Raw genomic sequence first — 23,756 nt, 5'->3', positions numbered from 1 at the left:
ATTTATATATTTTTATCAATAATATTAATAGTAAAGTTATTAGGAGATTTGGGTATAAACGCATATTTATAAAGTACAAAATAATCTCCTGAAAATCTTTCAAAGCAAGACAAACAACAAAACAAAATATATTTGGAAGTTAAAAAATTTTTTCTGGGAAAAATCGACGTGTTTATACCTGACAGTGTTCTAAAGAACTTCAATATTCCATTTTTGTTTGGTTTAGTATTTTAATTCAAATTCATAATAATACATTAAACAACGTGGATAGTCCCGTTCAAATCTAGGGAGGGGCGGCTGCCCACCCCCGCCCCCCCCAAATGATGCCCCTAACTTTAACAAATTTAAGTGTTTTTATAAATTTTATACTTATGCTATTGGAATATGTGGCAATTAAAACATATTTATTTACACAATTAATACAATACTTTAATAATTATATTGAACATACATATATACAAGTTTGTTACAGAGAGTTGGCGCGAACAAATGCGTTTGTGTTGTGTCGGTGAATAGGTGTTTAGCATGCTGTCACACTGCATTAAATAATAAAAAAAACGCTCTGTCCCTTTCGCGCGATACTGTGTAAGAGAACGCGCCAACTCTCAGTAACAGACCTGTATCTGTATGTATCTTTTCAAAATTGACGAACTGGTAGCAGGACTTGTTTGCCCTGCCAAAAAAACCTCTAGTCAACAACTTTGTTACACCATACTAAATAAATATGGTTATTTTATATGTGCAGATACAACGATATACATATGTACGTACATAGAATGACTTGATTTTATACGTATTCTGCAAAGTGACAAGTCAACGTGAGTTAGCATATAACCTGAAAATAAACACGATGATGGATTAAGGGGAGACTTGCGCACACACTTTCGGTCAATCTAATATTCGTTCGAAATTGAATTCTTGGTAATGTAGAAATGTCGTAGGAATTCTGGCGATTTCTTGCACTGAACTTTGTAATTCGTATAATTTATAATCTGAGCCCCAATGGATATGTATGTGTAATCAAATTTCGAATATAACTATATTAGTAGCGTTTCGTCTGCATTAACGAACTTGGCACTTCTCCAAGACATACCATTTGAATAATTCAAAATCAGACATTTAAATATGAGTTTACTAGCGGGTTTTACCCGGCTTTGCTCGGTATTTGTAATATAAACCGTTTAAACATGGCTAATCTAATAGTAAACATTTTCTAATAGTAAACTAATTATTATTATATTTCTAATAGTAAGCTAGTCTAATAGTAAACTAATAGTAAATAGTTTTATTTAATTTAAATTTATGTGAATATTCGTTTGTTTTTACTTTATCTATGTACGTAGTAACAATAGATGAAGTTTTGTGATCATTCGAAAATTCGAACTCGAGATTTTGACTGATTCGAAATCGGATCATGATCTACATATAGAAAAAATGTGTTTGTATATTTTGGGGATTTTTTGAACACCGTTAGTCCTATCAAACTGAAACTTAGTATAGGCAGAGAAATGTTATAATAACAGAAACGCCTTTACGAATAAATACATTGTTTCAATATTACGCGGTACGTCTCCATAACTGCGCTAAAAGTGATTTTATATTTTTTACTTAGCCTAAGAGCTGAAGTAGTATTTTTACTGGAAGTAGTATTTTTTTTTAAAACAATATTTCATTATTTTATTTTGAGCTTTTAAATTATTTTTATTTTCTTGATTTTTAATGTGTACACAGATTTTAAACTTTTAATCTGTAATTTTTTGTTCTGGACAGAAGCAATATGTAATACTGATAGTGATTTTAAGTAATAAATTTTTTTTTTAACAAAATACGACAACCGGAAGTAAAACTTTTGTCTTGTGCAAATATCCATACATTTGTGCTCAATGTTGTCGAAAATGCTGTCATAGCTATTACTATTTCTTAATGCTGCCGGTATGTGTGAATGCATCTGTACGGTTCAATATCGAATTTTGTTTTGTGACCTTGTATTCTTCAAATACATAGATAAAGTAATGGGTTAGTCACATCCGAATTTTATTAAATTTAACGTCACGGATTCTACGAACCAAAACTTACATACATACATATAATACACTAGTGTTTTTACCCGGCTTCGCTCGGTATTTTTTATATAGACCGCTTAAACATTTTATTAAATTTATTTGAATAGTTTTATTTTATTTAAATTTATTTGAATATTCCTTTGTTTTTCTACGAACCAACAATAGTTATAACTATTACAACATACATACAAAGTCACTTTCGAAATTATATATTAGATACATACAAAATCTCTTTTGAAATTATATATTAGACTATACAAACTAGTGGCCTGTGTGCACTGGTAAAATATCGCAATTCGGATCAACGGAATTAATAATTTAACGTTTAATAAATTTTATTGAATAAAAAAAACGTATTTTTAATTTATTATTTTGTTTTTGTCGGCCAATCATGTGAACGAAGTGACTTGCCGCGTCTTTTTCTACGATATACGATTCCAAGTGGAGAAAGAGAGACAGAGCATGGTGAGTGAGTACTTCGTAAACACGCACAAAGCTCCGTCTCTTTCCACGATAGAAGATTCCAAGGGGAGAAAGAGAGAAGGAGAGTACTTCGTACACACGTACGCACGCACGCACGCACGCACCCATTAGACAATTATTATATACGATAATAATTGAACAAATCGATATTGAACGATTGATCGCGTACCTACTTCTTCACACTTGTTCGCAATTCTGGTACTATATAACCGACATACTTTATATGGAAATTTATTGTATATGTAATATAAAAACAATGTATTCATATTTGTGTTGACGATTTGGAATGTTTTCTATTTTCCGTGTTGAAATTTTCAGTGTGTGTTTTGTGCTTCGATTTTTTCTCCGTGCTTATGAATATTTTGTAGGTACCATTTGATCTCTCGGGTTCACTACCTGTTTGTTTACCCTGCATGTCCATCATACTCCATAAATTCATAACGCGACGACGATTTTCATATAAAAATGTTTTTATCGTAATATTTTTTCAAATTTTTGTAGGTGACTTTTCACTTGTTTTTTTTTTATTGAAAATTTTTTTATCCATATTTATTTCAAACTGTATAAAATAAAAGATTCATCCGTCAGTTTTAATGTTTCTTCACTTTTAGAATGTTTGAGTGGCAGATAATCGTTTCAGAATATTATCTCGTACATAATACATACATATTTCATTTCTCACGTTCGTAAACTAGCGAAGAGTCATAATTTATATTTTTTCACTACGAAACAAATGAATGAAATTTTTTTCATATGAATTGAAGTTATCTTGGATTTTATTTTAGGTATTTATATTTGGTTTTCATGAATAATGGTACGTGCAATGGTAAGATTGGAAAACTATTGCACATACATATTTCATGTGCCTGCAGTTAACGGTCGTTAACCTTTACATTTAACGACGCCGTTTAAAGTTGAACAGACGTTGTTAAACTCTCGTCTGATGCGGAAAAATTGTGCTAATTGTAAATTTTTAATTGCCTGTAGTTCGCAGCTTTTCATTCGTTGTGTTTTTCAACATGAAAGTATTAAAATGTAGACATGTTTATATTGAAAGTATGGTCAGCGTAAAAGTTCAATAGTTGTATCCTTATTAAACTGAGATGATCGATCTCCTTTTGAAGAAAAGCAATATTAGTCGCTGTTATTCCATAGTAACTTCTATCCACATCATGGTTTCGTCACATATTTAATATATCTTTTTTCTGTTAGCGTCGGATATGAATCGGTTTGAAGTTCTAAGGCCACGTTATGAGATAGTTAATAAAAAAATCCATTAGACACAAAAAGGACATCCGTTATTATACACTCACTGTATATTACGCTGTGATAAAATTTTCTATTTGCTTTGTTTGATATTAAGCAGAAGCAAAAGTCATAAAAGCTTTAGATTCTCGAAATGGAACTTTTTTGTTGCTGGAAAATAAAATATAAAAGCTATATTCTGCTAAGATTTTTCACTTCTTCTGGAACTTTCGAAAATTTCTTAAATAATTATTGTTCATACTCATGTACATACAAATGTTCATATTCATTTTCATCTACTTCATCTGTAGAGCTTTTGTACAATATTGAAAATGTTTTATTGTGAGAATTTCTTTCTTCAAAAGTTTCAAAGGCTTTAAAAGACAAAACTGTTAAAAGCGTATGATTCAATAGTATGAACATGACAATAATGTATTGAATTGTTTCAACTCACATACATATAAAATATTGTGGTTTTCTCTTGAAGGCGTTTTGGACAGGTTCTAAATGTATGTAAAGGAAATAAAGACTGTTTAAGGGAGCAATAATTGTAGAAGTCTTATATAATACTAGTGGCTTGTGTGCACATAATTGTGCACTCGGTAACATATCGCAATTGGGATCAACGGAATTAATAATTTAAAATTTAATAAATTTTTTTGAAAAAAAAATCTGATATGATAAAACGAACTGATATGCCGAGTCTCTTTCCACGATATACGATTCTAAGAGGAGAAAGAGAGACGGAGCGTGTTAGCGAACATTCACACGCACTTGGCACGTGGGCACGCACGCACGTAATAGACAATTATTATATACGATATTGGAAAAAACTACGCCCTTTTATATTACAAGTGCAAATCGCGAAATAAGAAAGTAGTACAGTTTCGAATGATAATGAACATTAGGGGACAGTGGTATGACAAAAGGGCGTTTGCTTGAGATGATCAATTTTCAGCTTTAGCAGCCATCTAGCCCGCATGCGACCCGTTGACTAACAGCCGCTATATTTCATTGTCATCAATAGACTACTTTACCGTTATTCACTGTCATTTCTCATTGTAATTTCAACTGACTGCCTGACTAAACTGCCTAACGATCAAAGTTATCGTTTGCGATGATTTAAAAAAATGTGCATACTTAAGTTTGCTGCATGGCGATTTGTCAATCTTTACTTCTACACATATTTATTTTTTCGTTAAAATTTATTTTTAGTATGGCCAACTTTGTACACATGTTTGTGCTATATATAAGTTTACAATATTATTTTAATTTTAAATAAAATTCAAATAATCTTGACAAATGAGGGTAGTTGGTCAATTTACTAGGGACCGTTATAATACTAAAACCATATAAATTAACAAACTCTGATAAGAAACGATCGACCTGGAGTCAAATATATCCAAGTTCTGGCCAGCTACACCGGATCAGGGCTCGAACACTTGACCCCTCAATTGTTAGCATTGAGCTACATACATATGTATGTTGATATGAGCTATATATGTATGCAGTGGCGGTTTATCATACATTGAAAATAGACACGCACTTGGGGCCCCCGAAATGGGCCTTTGCTACCAAAATTTACAACTTGCACATTATTATCATTGTCCACAATACGTTTGTAAGCCAAGAATAAATGAAATTGATACCTATTTTACATAGTATGTTAAAATAGTACGTATTTTATTCCAAAAACCGCTAGTGTTTCAAGTACATATATTAAATAAATAAAAACAATATGGTTTTGTAAAATCCTAATGAAAAACCATATACTGAAAAGCATGTTATAAATCGATGATATCATTTTCTTTACTGAAGTGGGGGCCGCCATTGTATGTATGTATGAAACTACTTATTTACATAAATTAAGTATGTAATGTAATGTATGTACATTAAGCCGGAGCGAAGAATGCAAATTTCGATTTTCCCACAATGGACCTGGGGAAAACTTACGTTAAATAAAAAGTTTCATCGATTTTAAACAATGTCATGTGCCATACAATCAATCGATTGATTTTGTTTCGATTTATTTACTATTATAAAAAAATAAACCCTTAATTGGGGATCTATAGCCATACATTATTATTTTTTACCCCAATTAATCAATTTTACAATTTACTATTTTAGATACGACGCAAGTTTTCCACTAAGCCAGCGTGGGGAATTTGCTTTTTTCACTCGGGTTCTAAATACATACATACATAGTACATATGAAGAAGATACGTTTCGGAATATACATAATTGAGTTCAAGAAGCCGTCAAAATTTTTCAATTAGTCTCAAAGTCACTGAAATACATACATATTTGAACAAATGTGAAATGCCACTCCCGAAACTACTTAGCTGCTGATATTGATTTCTCTTCTGAGAACCTACCAAGCATGAGATCTGTACCCAGACGAATTTATTTCGCTGGAATGCTCGTTGGGTTGAGATCTCTCAAGATATTGAAGTGGAGTGGTCGGTGCTTTCAGCTGTATAAATGTAATGCGTGTTTGTATGGCACTTGTCGACGTATTTACACTGTAACTATGAAATTTGAAATCGTTCGTGGTGAAACTTTCGATGTTTATCGATTCATTTATAAAAAATAGTATGAAAACTATTTTTTACTCTATACCATTGGTTCTCAACCGGGTGTGCGCGCACCCCATGGGGTGTGAGAAGACATATCAGGGGGTGCGGGAGGCGTTTCTAACAATATAAATTTAGTTTTGTGATATTTGAAAACTATTTTCATTTTCGATGTCATCGGCCATTTTTTTTCGTGCAGAATGCATATTTGGGAGGTCGCACGTCTGTGCATATGCAACCGACAAGTTTCTTCTATATGTCTTCACATATGGGATTCACCGTTATCTATCACTGTCAAGCATGGATATAATATCTCCGAAATCACTCCAGGGGGTGATTTTTGGGATTGTGTATCATTTATATGGGCTAGGGGTGCTGCGTTTTTTTCGCATATTTAAAAGTATCTAAATAAAAAGACACGTACCACTTACCACAAAAAATATTGCATTACCATTACATATTTCATGCCACCGTGCCTATTTTTTTAGAACAAAAACACAAGGTGAACACCAAACTTTTCAGGCCTGCTGTTTTTAATAACGCTATTCTTTTTTATTTTTGGCATAGGAATTTTAAAAGGGCGATAACCATTCGCAGACCGGCAGAAAATTACCGCGGACAAAGTACAATCCAGATATACGGTTTTGTTGACTCTCCAGAGGCACTCCTTCGACTTCGGATGTCAATCCATCTGATGGGTGTTTGCAGATATTCATGTATCTATAGTATTTAGGACCCCCAAATTTGGTTACATTTCATCTCACTTCTTGTTCATAATCAAATCATCCAACTAATGCTACTGTTGCGTGGACGTGTAGAGGGGTTTTCGAAATGAAGTGCGGAACAAATCCACGGAATATTTATTCACAGCGTGTACTCTCAGCCAGACAGATCATTGGTCGATGGATCGCGAGACCTTATTGGCTGTTGAATACGGTTTATTCATACGTGGAGGCCTTTTTGTCGCGAACGCGCCAGGAAATTCGGTTTATAAATTCTAAAATTTATGGTAATCTTGTTCTGAAAAATATTTCAAAAGTTGATTATGAGCGTATTTTGATTCATTGTGAAGATCGCCACGTCTCACGTTTCCTCATTTAATACATTTTCCCTCTCATTATTTTCGTTGTGCGCCTCGTCTGTAATTCGATTCCTCTTTACGAAATTACCCTGATTGATTGTCCTCCTTGAGGGGAGAAACTTCAATTTTGCTTTTCAGACTGTTTCTGATCAATTTACGTAATGAAGCTGTGCGTTTTAACCGTGAACAAGAGCTCCTGTTCAATCGCTCGCTACGGTTTAAATCGCAACCTTAATGGATTTTTTATTTAACATCCGCAAATATTCAATTGAACTTTATCTTTCGTTACTTATTTATATTGTATACTAAACCAGCAACACAGCTCTGTGGTTAGTGTATAATTCTATCAACCAAAGAGGTCATGGGTTTTATCACTGGCCCGGTGTTGCTGGCCAGATCTTGGATGTATGTACATATGTGACTGCAAGTCGATCGTTTCCCATCAGAGTTTTCCAAATTATTTGATTTGAAGTTATAAATTTATACATAATGTAGTACATATCTACAAATTTAGCGATAGATATCGCTTTGAAGCAAAACCCGCAATGGAACCGTGGTAAAAATATAAATTTTAAATAAAAAAAAATTAAAACCCAGCGTAGCTCCATAATTAGTGTATTGGACTAATTGAGGTTCGTGTTTCAGATTTTGACTATAGATTCGAAGTACGTATGTGTACTTGTTCCGCGATTTTAAAAGAAAAAAAGGACCACTTGCTACTAAATTTATCAAATTTATTGGAAAGTTTTGAAAGCTTATGTTGTGTCAAAGCTTAAAGGCTTAGACGAAGAATATAGTGAATGAATAAAATATGCTTGATGAACCACATTAGATTTTTACTTTATCTATGTTTTTTATCTATCTTTAAATATTGTATGAGTTCAATAACTCAATTTAGTACCTATACAATAGTATAAATGGTGTACATATCTAATATATAATTTGGAAAGAGACTTTGTATGTAACATTAGTCGGTTCGTTCGTAATTCTGTGACGTCATCGAACAAATGATTCGATTTTTTTCGATTTAAAGGATTCGAAGTCCCCGGGGGCGATGGCAAAGGCGCTGGCGAGGCTGCCGGATTCTGGTATACATATAATTTCGAAAGAAACATATATGTCTGTATATATGTATGTTTGTGACAGTCAATTTAATAAAAAACACAAATGAGTATTCAAATTTATATAAATTAAAACTATTCAAATAAATTTAATAAAATGTTTATTATTATATTAGTCATGTTTAAGCGGTTTAGATTACAAAAACCGAGCGAAGCCGGGTAAAACCACTAGTATTATATAAACAATAAACGAGTATGTTTGTTTTTATTATACGATGAATCTTGGCGTTCCGAGTTTTATGATTTGATGGTGTGGTGTAATATAATAGTCTCCTATGTACATCCATATGTACATATTGGGTGAAAATGTTGAGCATTAAGATCAGGTGAGGGATCAATGTTTCGATTATTTGATGGATATTTTATTTAAATAAGATTTTTTTCCCATTTCTGACCCATTATTCGGAGGTACATTATCGTTGGGTTTTGTTCCCTTTAACGGAGATGTTTGCGAAAATGAAATATGTATCTTCACTGTGATACTGAAGTGTAAGATAATTTTAGTTATGACATCGTTGTTGTCACATTATTTTTGACAGTCGAATAAGAATATACATTTTTGTACATACATACATATATGTATATGTACATTGTAAGGATATTGGGGAATGTTCAAACGTTGTATATTCGTTTCACACTGACATATGTACATATAACAAATCCAAATGTGATCGGTGTTTGACATTTTTTTTAAAGGGGTCTACGTGACGAGCCAGAATGTCAAATTACAGAAAACACAAATATCGGAAGGCAAAGATCGAAAATCGAAAGATCTTAAGTCGAAAGATCAAAAAAAAAAGGGTGCATGGTAAACGGTACATACTCACGTACATACTTTCCTGATATCACCCCACACATTTTCCTGATTTCGTGTACCCATCTTCCCTGCGGTCTTCCTTTTACTCTTTTGCATTCTCTCGGGTATCATTCTCTAGTACTTTTTTTTTCCACGTTTCGTCCATACTTCTAGCCACGTGGCCCTCTCATTCCCATTTCAATCTCTTCACTCCATTCACTATATCCACTACTCTTGTCATACTTCTCACCCACGTATTCCGTTTCCTGTCTTTCCTCGTTATGCCGAGCATACAACGTTCTATACTTCTTTGAGTGCATTGGACTTTGTGTAGCATCTCGGCGTTCAATGTCCAAATTTCACATCCATACGTCATCACTGGCAAAACACATTGATCGAAGATCTTTTTGTTCAGGCTACTGAATACGTATGTATTTTATTTTCAAATAATTTTGTATCTTGAAAATTAATAATTGTATATCTGAATTATTTAAAACTCACTAAAATAGATACATTATTGAGAAATCATTTCGAAATATCATAAAAATTTATATTATTGATGAATTAAAAAAATTAAAAATATCTTTCGGCCAATAGTCCGTCAACCAAAAAATCAGCACTACTACTCTAATGTACGTATTTTTTTTAAATTTTATCTTTACATTACATAAGAGCATCTTTACCAGTTATACATTCTATACATATATTATTGTGTTTTATCAGTTAAATATATATTATATTTTCCAATATAATTAATAGGTTTTGATCTAAATATGCACATACAGTGCCCGACAGAATTAAGTGGACACTTCAGAAAAAAACTTTAAGACAGAATATTTTTGTTATGATACATTTTACACAAGAGAAATAAATCAGCAATATTCATGATATTTAGGTTTAAAAAATTATACAAAAATATTTTGAAAAAACAATACCGTTTATTAAAAAAAAAAAAATGAGCAAAATACGGAAAAATGAGCAGTACAGACAAAATTAAGTGGACAGAGAGAAATTGAGATATATATTTTTTTAAAACTTGTATGAGATCCTTTGGAATTAATTACAGCCTGCAGTCTATTGGGTGTGCTTTCAACTAATTTTTAGTGTGTCAGCATCTAAATTTTTTCAAATAGTGGACAATTCATCAAAAAACATTTTTTATTTTTATTTTAAATTTTTAAAATTTTTTGGTCCATTATAGACCACTAATTGTCTATGGGATTAATATCTGGTGATTGGGGAGGCCACTCAATTAATTAAATTGTATCTTCTTCGAAAAATTTCATTGTTTTCTTCGATTTGTGTTTTAGGTCGTTGTCCTGTTGAAAGATGAAAGTACTCCCCAGACCAATTTTTTTCGACTGATTTTTCCAAATTGTCTTTGACTATATCGATGTATATATGGGAGTCCATTATTCCTTCTATTTTGGCTGGACTCCGACGCCCTTCCAGGAAAAACAGCCCCATATCATAATTGAGCCACCACCATATTTCACCGTTTTCTCAATACACTTGTTTTTGAGGGCTTCACTGAATTTTTTCCATACTTTTATTTTACTTTTTGTGCCGAACAGCTCAAATTTACGTTCTTCACTCCACACAATTCGTTTCCAAAACGATAAAGGCATTGCAATATATTTTTTGGCGAATTTTAATCTCTTCGCTTGGTTCACCTTGCTGGTTAAAGGTTTGCGCCGCATTCTACATTTTTTTAAACCAGCTTCTTTTAACCTACGCGACTCTGTCTTCTCCAAGATATTCAACGACAGGTCTGCTTTAATTTACCGACAAGTTTTCGTCGGTTCTTGCTTTACTTTCTTAAAAATCAGACGATCACCCCGTCGATTTGTTCATTTTTTTCTTCCTCTTCCCGGTAAATTCTCAACAGTGTCATGGTTTTTGAATGTATTCCAAATCTTTTCGGCAGCACTTTGAAATACGATATTTACTCGCGATATCACAAAAACTCATACCAATTTTATCATCCTCTACCACAAATTTTCGAACTTAAACATGAATTTCAGATTTTTTTCGACATTTTATTTTTAAAACACTACACGGGAACAATATTAACGAAACAACTATCTCCTACCAATTTAAAAGATAGAATGATAAAACACAAAAAAATTGAAGAAATCGTATCAGTAATAACTGAAATACAGGGTCCCAAACACATTCGTTCCGCGTGAACGCACGAGCCAATTTTTGAATTGTGACGAATGCGGCAATGTCAACGAAACAGCTACAAAGCGAAAAAAAACGAAATGTCTAAATTAGGATCATAAAATAACACCCTTTTAATTTTTGAAAACTATAAAGCTCTATGTTAAATACTTTTTGAGAAAACCGCGTTCTTGTGTACACATAAAATGTGTCCACTTAATTCTGTGGGGCACTGTATATTAAGATCAAAAATCCACGTAAGTGATCATTAGTGAGGTGATTAGTGAACCATTGCAATGTGCCAGCACTTCTCAACTTAAATTTAGAATTATTATGGTTCAGCGCTAGTGAAGGGATATCATAAAAGAACGTTTGAAATAGTCGTATGGACTTAAATTGTTATGACATTATTGAAAACTTCGGAAATAGCCTGATCAAGCATGGTCAAGATTATTCTTACATACATATATTGTATTTTAAGAAATTATATATACTAAATATATGTTATATGTCATGCTATAATTAATATCATGTTGTATTATGTTCATTATTGGTATATATGTAAATACATATAATATTTTGTCAAAACACGTTTGCTTTACATGATCGGCCTACGTAATTACGGTTTTCTTTCAATAGGAAAAGTTTTGTTCGTTCCTTCCTACTAGGTCATCCATCATGTCATAGCATAAATGTATTGCGTAATACGAAAGGCGACAGCAGAATACGGCAAGGTTTTTGGAAGTATTCTCAGTGTTTATTATATTTCTGTTTGCCGATGAAGATAAGCGCAAATTGGAAATGGTGCACAAGTTTTCTTCGAATCAATCAAAGTTGCGTACATATTTATAAAGCTGTCAATGCTCGATGTGGGTGTTGTTAACTGATTGCTATGTGACATCTTGCAGGTGTGAATTCCTTTTCTGATGGTACTGCGAGGGTAAAGGAAGAAATTGGAGCTGGAACTGGGTCGTCGTTCGAGAGTCTCGAAAACTTAGAAGGATTGGCTCTGGGGCTTGGAAGAAGATCTTGGTTGGGTATTCCTGAACAGTTTCACCATCAGCATCGTCGTCTGATTGCCAAACACGACCCAGGACCACCGAGACTTGTAAGTAACCCAATATATTATATCCCGATTTATTAAACGAGCAAATGTTATTTGTTTGTTTGTATATTTGTGAATTCAATCTTAAAATGGCTGCAAGGATTTTGATTAAATAGGATGTATTTTTTCGACTCATTTATTTCGGCCGCCTGTGTGCGTTGCACACATTTGTACATATGGTAGGCGCGGCCCTGAGTATACATATGTATGTATGGGGTCTACCTCACGGCATCGAGAGTGAAAAGGTCGAAAAAGCAAATATCGGAAGGCAAAGATCGAAAATCGAAAGATTAAAAAAAAGGGTGCATGTTAAACGGTACTATGTATAGATAATATATATCAGTGGCATGCGGTGAAATTATCTCTCTTTTTGTCATACAGCCTTGTTTAATGTGCGCGCGCAGGATACGGGAGGAAAAGCCTGTTCCTCTTGTTCCTGTTGTATCCTGCTCGCGCAAATTAAGTGAGGATGTACGACGGGGGGGGGGGGGAGAGAGAGTTTTTACCGCACGCCACTGATATACATATACGTATACTAACCGTTTTTCATATGTATGTATGCATGGTAAATGAACATTTTCGACTTTTTCACTGTCGACTTTTTTACGGTCACCCGTATGTATGTATGTACATTGAGGTTTAGACAAACGATTGAGAATTTGTAAAATTATGCGTTATAGTTTGTGCATGAACAAACTAGTTCGTTTATTCTTTTGTGTACACTATAACTGGCCAGATTGGAACGAACGAAATGTACGCTTAGACTTAATCATACAAAAGAAAATTGAATGTCTTGAGTATTTCTTTATATAAAAGTAATGCAATGACTTAGTGTAATATTAATAGGGGATGAATACGATTTTAAAAATATAAATTTATTTAATTTATATTGTATATACGTATATTTTACAATTTTGATTTGTATTTTAAAATGTGAAATCACGAGAAGTGATGAAGCAAGCCGGTTTTGTACCCTTCGGTGTCTATCTTGTAAACTATGTCAATCTTCTTTTTAGAATTTAGAATATTCGTATAATCGACAGCCAAGCCGCCTCTCATCGTTCCTAAAATAAAATATATTAAGAATAGTAGTCGTTTAAATTTAAATATTATATTTCATTACTTCGTATGAAATTTTGTAAACCTTGCGTAACAGCTGTTACAGAATACGATTCTTTTTTCGTAATTAAAGTTTCGTTCAATGTCATGGCGGCTAAGATAGGATCGCCCATGATCCATAGTCCTTCGTCTGGATAGTTTTCGATGTGTTCGATTTTATTCAGGAATATGACTTCAGGTGATTCTAAATCGGCGAAAACGTCTTTGCGCCACTCCTGAAAACGATTACAATTAAAATTTGAGAATCGTTTATTTTCAATTTTTGTTAGTTTTTTTTTAATCGTAAAATATAAAGTGTTTTTTGATATTTTGTTAGCTTTCACCATCGTGATCTCGGTTGACAAAACAGCCTCCCATGGCAATATCATAATTGAGTTCTCTCTATACTCTGTGCCGTTGAAGACGATGTAATTTGCTTCCGGATCTACGTAAAAATTGAATTCCACTCCTGGCAGCACGTTGCCCCTGCCTTAAATTAAATACATTATAATTTTTATTCTATTTATTTTTCATAACATGCTAAAATTGTATTTTTTCCCCGCATATAACCTTCCACGCTGCCACCGAATATGATCAACTTTCTGAGCTTCTTCAGGAAATTGTCGTCTAATCGGATTGCCAAAGCTATGTTAGTCAACGGTCCTAGTGCCAGTAGTGTAATCTCACCTTTAATATTTAATTAATTGAAAAAAACAAACATAGCATCATTATGAATTCTATACATCTTCTAATATATAATTTCGAAAGAGACTTAGTAACAATTTATGTAAGGTTTGGTTGGGAGCATCGAAAACAAATCAAAGTTTCTATAACGATGATATCGTTCAAATAAATTTAATAAAAGAACAAATTAATGTTTACTATTAGATTAGCCATGTTTAAGCTGTTTATATTACAAATACCGAGCGAAGCCGGGTAAAACCACTAGTATGTTATAATTTGTATGTTTGGCCGCTATATAAATCCACAGTTTTCAACTTAAGACCAAAAAATTTTGTATATGTGTTACAGTGAAATTATAATAACATTCGGAAGACGGACATATGTAATACTTCTAATATGAAAAAATAAATAAAATGAAACATTATAATACATCCGTTTTTCGTATTAAAAATAAATTTTAGCAATTAAAAAAATGTCCGTTCGGCCAAATATCCGTTCGCCCAAAAGTCCGTCGGCCTAACGTCCCTCGGCCAAGTGCCCATTCGGCCAAATGTCCGCCAACCCAAATTATAGTGACTATCAAATCTCCAATTGATCAAAATAAAAATCATCGGTGTCTTGTTCACTATTAAATAAACCATGCAAAAACTTTTTGTTATTATCATTATACATATGTATATACATATATTATCATCATTATTTCATCATTCACAGCTATTGGAGCACTTGGAAGGTTTTTTTTTAATCCGGTAATTATTCGTTTTAGCAAAAATAACTGTCGGTGATTTTACCCCAGAGAAATGTTAGCCCAAACTACCCGAACGCTTGCGACTCGATGGATTATCACCCTTGCAATTTAAGTGATTACAGCACTCAATCGCTCACAGTCTCATATATATGTACATATGTAATATAAATAGATTGACCTGGATTTTCGTCCACCAGCCGAATTAGAGCATTGACAGCGTGCTCCAGCTGCGCTAGATCCGGTGTGGGAGGATTGGATACAGGAATGTCTCCCATACCGTCCTCGCCAAAAAATGGACTCACCGGTGGTGTGGTCAAAATGGAGCTATCTGCTCCTCTGTACACTGGAATCTGTAAAATGTCGAATTTTATACGATTTTAAACATGCCTAGTTTGAGCTGTCTTCCTACTCACGTCTATTCTGTTAACAGCTTGTAGCACTTTCAACACATTGACCACAACATGGTCCACCGCTGTGTTTCCATTGACGCATGTCACAGCCAACACTTCTGGCCCATCTCTGTAAATGTGTCATATTTTAGATCTATTGTTATTTTATTTTTTATTACATTTTATACCAGGAAGGCCTTACAGGTAAACCCCAATGCGCCTTCCTGGCCAATTACAAACAATACAGCTTTTTTATTATACAAGTCGCTGAATTACGAGACACTGAAAAATCGCAAATTAACGAAACATCTATGAATTGTACATACATTTTATTGTACATTAATCATACTCAAATAGTGGTGACATGGTAGGTAGAAAGGATTTTAGCCAATTTTTAATCGGGAATCGTTTCAACAATGAAATCAGAGAAAATTGGCAAACTCTGATAGGAAACGATCGACCTGGAGTCCAGTCTCAATATCCAGGTCTGACTAGCAGCACTACAGATATACTCAGAAAAATTATTTTCAATCTAGGTCAGCTCATGGGATCGAACCCGGCGCCTCTTGATGTTGGGCAGAAGCTCAACGACCGAGCTATGCTGCTGGCTGTATATGTATATTTGATTTTGGAAGTGGTGTTGAAATCACTGCTACCAGTTAGATGGTTATTTATTTTAAATGGAAACCATCATCTATTGAAGAAGAGGACGTTATTTGCAATGTCATTTGTGAGTAAATTATCGGTTCGACATAATTGAACAAACTACCGACAAAATTGGCGATCGATAAAAACGACAGAATCGGTGAATATTTTACCCGGTAAAAATAATTAGACAAATATTTCCCGGCAGATTGCACGACAGATTTAAAATTTGATGCACTGTGATGACCAGGACTTTTATTTTATTTCTCTAAATACACTGAATGCAGACTCGATATTTTTTTGTATTCCTCGTCAAAACTTCTGATTTGAATTATGTCATTGCGAAATAAAAACATTCATCAACATCAACAGAAATAATTATTTTCGCGAGAAGCCCCTTGTATACGTGCCTCACAGGTGCGGGAGAGAGTAAGGCAAATTCAGTACGCCGCGCTCAACGATCAGTATGAGAATGATATTCGCATTGGAATGACGGCTCTTCTTCAGCCGCTATTTCTCGCATTTTATATTATTTTAAATTATTTGACGTTTAATACACGATAAAATGATTTTATAGCTACTTACAATCATTTGCCTTGCAAATTTTGCATTATTTTAACTTAAAACACACATTTTTAACTGGAAGCTTGGCGTCCAGCATAGTGGCTAGCGGATTTTTTTGGCACCGTAAGGCGAGTGTTATGTGAAAGACACAGAGAATTATGCAATATTAAATAGTTTTGCACGTGCGAAAAAACGCTAGACTTACTCCGGTACGCCAAATCTGCACCGTAGCGTCCCTTCTCAAGCCTCACCCCCTGGAGTGTTTTCGGTGATATTTTATCCTTGTATTGACATAGGTTGGACAGTGCTCTATAACGGTGATTTGTATATTTGAAGGAGTACATTTAAATGTAGGAGAAATTTGTCGAAATAATAAGATCGTACGAATTGCATATGTATTCGTGAAGTCTCGAATTTTATATGGACAACCCCTGCGGTGTGAAGATACGCCTCTCATCGTTAGAATCCACGTACGCGCTTTGTGCCGCACTTTTGTCTTTGTTCTTACTATGTTAATAAACTATGTCCGACATGGCTAGCATTAGATACAGCTTTTTAATAAGAAATTATACAAACTGATTAAAGATTTTGACATTATAGTATACGCCAAAATGTTGGTGTATACTCTTGACAGCTTGATGGAGTGTTCGCATACAACACGAATTGTCATTAGTTTTAATGGACGTGTTTCTTTTCACATATTCGAATTTAATTTTGATGAAATTTTAGCTTTTCATTTAATTATTATTAAGTGGCAAGAAAACAAAAGCGAATTTCTCGAAAATTTTTTGTGCAAAGACGGTTTCTGTAGGGTACATGATATTTTAATTTCGTAAATTTGATTTTTTTGTCGTTCACTAAATATATAATCCAATTTACAACACTTGTTTATTTGGGTTTTTTTTTTCAAAAAATGTTCAATGAGTTTTTTATTTAACTTTAATTCTAAAGCGCCCGATTCATTTTTTTAGATATAAAATTAATTGTACATAATTCAAAATCGCATTGCAATATCGAACAAGGTTCAATGAATCGCACGCTCTTACGACACAACTTTGACTGAATTAAGGTCTATTCTTATTGGCACAGCACAGACCGGCAACCGCACGCAAACAGCAGTACGAAACGTATTATGCGTGCTGTTTAAGTGCCGGTCTGTGCTGTGGCAATATGAATAGGCCTTTATACTTAAAATGTAATAGTTGTGATGTTGAATTTTCGCTGAATTGCGAATTGAATACTAATATTGCATATTATTAAATAACAAACCGTTTTGAAAAATGTATGAACTGTAAAATTTGCGTGGTATTTTGAGAAACGCGTTTAAATGAAAGGAAAGGTAGGAGGGGACAGACATATGCTGTTAAATGCTCACACGTATCATAATGTATGCGTATTTTATTAGGCATGACACGAGTGACAAAATATAATAAATGTCTTATGTATCGTTAACTTCGCTTCTCTTCTGTCGTGTCGGTTTTTTTTATTTTTTGAATTATTACTATTTAAACACATTTTGGGAATAGCGGATTTGCTTAAATTACATACGCTCATTTGCATGGTTTCCTTGTGAATACATTTGCCAAATTACCATACGTGACAATATCGTCTAATTTGAACGTTCGTTCACGTAAATTTCAACATTGCTTTAGAATGAAAATATAATTTTTTTTTATATTGGTGTGGTGGTAATAATTGCAAAATAATAATAAAAAAATGATCAAATCTATTATTACGATATTAAAATTCTCAGAATCAAATAAAATTATAGTAAATTATATTGCGAATAAAAATAATTCGATTTTACACAAAGAATTTAGAATCTTATTATATAATAATTGTTTGCAACTTGTTTTGAATATCATGTTTATTTGATTTGAGCGTTTTTATCTACTATTCTCAATTGAAAATATTATGTAAATGTACTACATCTTATTAAAGTATTTAATCTAAGTTTGAAAATCAATGTTGCGCAATCGCTTATTTAAGGTAAAAATATTCTTGAATTATAATTCCCAGCGTGTCGAAAGTGTTTGAAAGCAAAATTAAGATTTATGCAAGTTTGTCATGAATATTGAAATTTATTTGTTTCGCGTTGTTTTCCGATACGTTTGAAGCCATATTTTAAATATTAAATAATCTCTTATCAATTAATTTGAAAGTGTGCATATATTTACATACGTTTTATTGTCTAATTTTGCATGTTTTTCCGCTCTCAGAAGATAGAAGAGAGCCATTGCGTCATCCGAACCCACATCAGTGTCTACTACTAATTTCATTTTGGCATGTTTGAATAAATCTCTGAAAATTAATACAACAGATATTATAAAAAAAATAATTTTAATATAATTGAAACAATCATTGTACATATTTATTCGGGTTAAAAAATAATAACTACAAATACGTAGTCATGATTTATGTGCATATGTTCGATGCAGAGAAATGTTATAATAATAGAAGTGGCTTTATGCGTTATATTTTTGTCAAGTGACGATTGTCCACAGATATTTTTAGCATCAGTCGTATTTGATGCTTGGTGGTCGACATATGTCCGATAAAAACTTCTCTGGGCAAGGGCAACGGGCAAGTGCATCGTTAAAAATTGCACGATGCATTTAAAAACACACAATAAACAACATGGGATACATTTTTATAAGTAAATTGGTCATTTAAGTAACATATTATTCAATTAAAATCGTATATGAAAGTGTCTTGGCGATAGCTAGCATACACATACGCGTACAATATTGCGTAGTTATTGAAACGGTACGCGTGTATTGAAACAAGAAATGTATTCCAAAGGGCGCTTCTATTATTATAACATTTCTCTGGTTCGATGCTATCATTGACTTTTCAAGTGCTTTGTACAAGGCTTTAATTTAAATTTATTAATAGATGTTAACTTAAATCGAATTTTTTTGGCATTCATTTCAGATCTAAAAGTAACAAAAGTATTTTTAAAATAACAAAAAATTAAATGATATCTATGTAAACATTAGTCTGGACAATCGTTATTGCTCGACAGTCGAACTTTGTCCTGGGCCTTGTGCCTGTGCACCTGTAGCATGTCTAATTACGGAAAACTATTTTTGGTATTGAAAAATACACATGTACATATGTATGTATAATCTCAAAATCATTTTATTGTGATATTTATAAATGCTTTATATGCTTTATCTATGTATATTGATTGTTAAATATATGTACAATGCTTATCTTAATAGTCCATATTATGCTCATATTGTCAATAACTTGCAGGGCTGTTGAGTCCGATTCCAATTTAAAAAAAATTGAAAATGTTAAATTTAACTTTTTTGTATTTTTTTTCCATTGGGCTAGTTTTTGAATATCTACTATTATATTATGGGGTGCCGCATATAAAGTGAGCTGACTTATAATTTTAGCAACATAACTTAGTAGTTAGCATATAATGAATAGCGTGTAACAATTGAGGGGTCACGGGTTCGAACCCTGTGTTGCTGGCCAGACTTCATTGTTGAAATGGTTCGAGCTGTTTTTAATTTTTATCGCGCTGTTTTTAATTTTATTTTCCGAATTATGGTTTTAAAATTTTACAGAGGTTGATTTATACATATAAAGGATAAATTGCATAAATATGGTATTTAAATAGATAAATATATAGTCCAATACACCAATAGAAGTATGGAATGTTGTATGCTCTGCATAAGCAAGAAATAAATTATATGAAATACTTAATTGAAAGCAGGACATGTGGCTAGAAGAAGGGATGAAAAGTAGACTAGAGAAGTGCTTGAATATAACCCAATACAACTGTCGCTGCCACGCGCGTTTTTTCGGGCGTAGTTTATATTATATTTGGGCGTGAACCTATTTTTGGACGAATACAGAACTTGTATTCGTCCAAAAATAATGCGAGAACAATATCAAGAAATTGATATTGTTCTCGCATCTTTTGAAAAAAAAAATAATTGCAATGAATGGTATATACTAATATACCATTCATTGCAATTATTTTTTTTTTGCAATGCGTAATGCGCGTTCATTGAGACTATTTGTTTCGTATGGTATTACTGTTGACAAAATATTTTTTTCTGTAAGCCAGACATCATTTAGCTGTCAGTAGAGATGTTCATTTTATTTAAAAATTATACTCTCAAAGGAGCCGAATTTTTGAAAACAGGAAGTAATGTTTATTACAGACGGGTGTCGTGCAAGCCTAAATACAAAAGTACATAGATATAAACCGGTGCACTACGTTATACCAACTTGCAGTATCTCGAGACTAGTTTTCTCAACTTTTCGTCTGCTTAAACAGAAGTTTGTATATTGTATACAAAAATGTTTTTTTTATATATGTACGTGTATATTATGGTCATTCATAGATTTTCAAGAATACACCATTAAAATAATAAAAAAAACCGTTTAAAAATGAATGTTTACTATATTTTTTAATAGTTAATGTTTATCTCGTATTTCACATTTTCGTATGGGTTATGTATATTACAAACTCGACGGCGAAATACACCGAAAAAGTTGGGAAAACGAGTCTTGAGATATTGCAAGTTGGTATACTTGTTTATTTATTTTATTAAAATACATATTATATTTTAAATAGAAAGCCCTCGTCAACTGCATTTATAGTAAAAAAAGCTTGTATTTTACTGGCAAGTATTTCAGTTTGTTTTTGTCAGTATTTAAATACGAAAGATCAGTATTTATATTAAATGGCCAGTATTTTATAAAACGGTCGATGTCCATCGTAAAGTATAAATAATGAAAGGTAAGTTTTATTTTGACGAATGGCCAGTATTACTTTTTGATTGGTATCAACTCAAGGCTGGTACGATATAGAATCTAGATAGACAATTCCATCGAAAAGGAATTGAAATTTTTCTGGCGAATATACGTCAGATTAACGATTTATTTTATACTGTCCATTCGTTATTTATACTGTCCATTTGTTATTTATACTGACATTTAATAATATAATATTCAGTGGTGTAGTGCTAAATAAAAAAGAACCAGGAAGGTGTTCAATTGTTACGACCCCCCCCCCGCTTTTTCGATACTTAATAAATATATACCCTAATATTGGTAGTTTTTATAAAATATTTATAAAAAAAAATCAAATGTTATTTAAAAACTATTCTTCTATGTTGAAAATATGATGTTTTTTTTATATTTCGTAAAAACATCCTAACTGCATCCTCTTTAATATCTTTGATTTTGCAAACCCGTTTTTTGTATGTAAACAATGGTAAAAATCATATATGTATATGTCAAAAAATTTTAATGTGAATTTAGAGACGACTATTTATTTAAGCTGTGTTCCCATATTTTATCTATCTTCAAGTGCGTATGGTCAATAGTTCAAACAATGTGTTCTTTCGAAATTTTGGGTGGTTTTAGATAAAAAAAGCCTATGAATTTCATCAAAACGTGTTTTAAGTTGTCTTTATTAAGCTTTGAATATGCTCAGATTACTAATATTTAGATCAGATTACCCAAAATATTTCTTAATTGTACTGGAAAAACAATTTTAATATCAATCAAAGTGTCGGACCTGGTTCAAAAAGAAGTACCAGGGTGGCGAACTGGCCCGACTACACCACTGATAATACTGGTCATTTTGTTAATAAAATACTTACCGAAATAGATTAAAATACCGGCCATTTAATTTGTTGCCGGAAAAATAGGCCTATAGTAGTGGAAAACTTAATTACGCCCTAAAAAACCCGCGTGGCAATCGGTGCAATACAATGTATAGAAAATACCACGGTTGAAGTGGTTGGACGAAGTGAGGCTATGTGAACGAATAGACGATGATTATATAATAAATACACATTAAATGCACTTTGATCTTGCAAAAGAATGATAACATATGATAGTTGTAATTGTAACACTCACACTTTTTGCGTCAAAACTATAGTGATTGTGCTCAGCACCAACACGACAACGGACAATGCGAACCAACATTGCCGGGACGTCATTTTCTTCGTACGCAGATAGTATTTGTCGAACAAGTTTGTGGGCTGCCTCTCTACTGGGTTTGCGTACATCAATGCAAATGCCTCGTTTTATATTACGATATGCTTGTCGTGATAAGGAATCGACCTTATTAGCGAGCGTGTATTTTTTTTTCTAATTACGTAATTATCTCACTTAGAAATCACTTGTAACAATAGGAGAAACAAAACAGTGCACTGGGTAAATCGTCAGTCCCACTCGGTCTGACATGAATGGTTAGCGCGACGACATGCGACGCCTTTTAAGCGTCCTTGCTTTAAATAATAGTGGTATTCAATATGTTTTTTTGAATTCCAACTGTGTGTATACTTTTGAGACGTTTTCGCTATCGATTTTTAATTTTGCAAAAGCGAGTATATTTTTGAATTTTATTTCTGTATGATATGTATCACATAGGCAATAAAACTTTTTACTTAATGCGCGTAGTAGCAATATATGTTTGCGATCAAGCGAAAATTCGACTTGAATTCGGAATCGATCATTGATCACGTTTCCATGCTTTATAAAAACAATGTTATGGTAAGAACACTTAAAAGTGTGGCACGGGACGTGCTCGTGGTTTCCAGCTGCGATGGGCGTATCTTCATGTAATTGTTAATTTGTACGATCTTATTATTTCAACTACGTTTTTTCAAATATGGGAATCACTGTTGAATCTACGTCAAGATTTAGATTAGGCATGTCAACGTTTTTTTGTTTGTGTAACACTATCTAAAAAATAATAACTCATTCCGCGTACCACTTTGTGTGTCTAATCAAATTGAAACATAGTTACTGAAATGTTTATTGTAACGTTATAATTTTTTTTCCAAATTTCATGTTGATCGGAAGTGGTAGGTCTCATCTTTTGAATTCAATTATCTCTTAAACTGCTCAATGGATTGGGCTAAAAAAAACATTTTTTTGACATGAAGTTTACTATAGAGTTTTACTATAGTACATTTACTATAGAGTTTTGAGGTTTTTCTCCAAAATTCATTTATGTTGTT

At 32.9% G+C, this 23,756-nt stretch overlaps 2 protein-coding genes across 3 annotated transcripts in view; one reads left to right on the top strand and one right to left on the bottom strand.

Moving 5' to 3' along the window:
- The window catches only part of LOC143909804 (uncharacterized), a 55,569-nt gene that overhangs the window by 19,093 nt on the left and 12,720 nt on the right, over positions 1-23,756 (top strand). For both annotated transcript variants that reach the window (XM_077428017.1, XM_077428007.1), the window contains exon 5: positions 12,434-12,633. In XM_077428017.1, coding sequence (XP_077284143.1) covers positions 12,434-12,633 — 200 coding nt within the window. The remainder of the gene's footprint in view (positions 1-12,433; positions 12,634-23,756) is intronic.
- On the bottom strand, positions 13,486-23,000 carry LOC143909820 (nucleoside hydrolase-like). The gene is made up of 8 exons (XM_077428036.1): positions 22,648-23,000; positions 18,940-19,059; positions 15,574-15,679; positions 15,339-15,510; positions 14,299-14,415; positions 14,073-14,218; positions 13,775-13,964; positions 13,486-13,694 (listed from the first exon to the last, which is right to left on the bottom strand). Exons 1-8 carry the CDS (start codon positions 22,797-22,799, stop codon positions 13,570-13,572), a joined length of 1,128 nt encoding a protein of 375 aa, XP_077284162.1. The 5' UTR covers positions 22,800-23,000; the 3' UTR covers positions 13,486-13,569.

The sequence above is a fragment of the Arctopsyche grandis genome, chromosome 1 (genome assembly GCF_051622035.1).
Source record: "Arctopsyche grandis isolate Sample6627 chromosome 1, ASM5162203v2, whole genome shotgun sequence".
In the NCBI taxonomy this organism is placed as follows: Eukaryota; Metazoa; Arthropoda; class Insecta; order Trichoptera; family Hydropsychidae; genus Arctopsyche; species Arctopsyche grandis.
Note: the sequence above shows the minus strand (reverse complement) of the source record. Positions and strands in the feature narration are given on the sequence as shown.

What these genes read in the sequence shown, in the direction of transcription:
- LOC143909820 (XM_077428036.1), bottom strand. Translation starts at nt 22,799, where the DNA reads ATGTACGCAAACCCAGTAGAGAGGCAGCCCACAAACTTGTTCGACAAA. An exon ending in ATAGTTTTGACGCAAAAAGT is followed by an intron (nt 19,060 to 22,647) that starts GTGAGTGTTACA and finishes ATTAATTTTCAG; the next exon opens with AGATTTATTCAAACATGCCA. An exon ending in GCTGGTGGACGAAAATCCAG is followed by an intron (nt 14,416 to 15,338) that starts GTCAATCTATTT and finishes TAAATATTAAAG; the next exon opens with GTGAGATTACACTACTGGCA.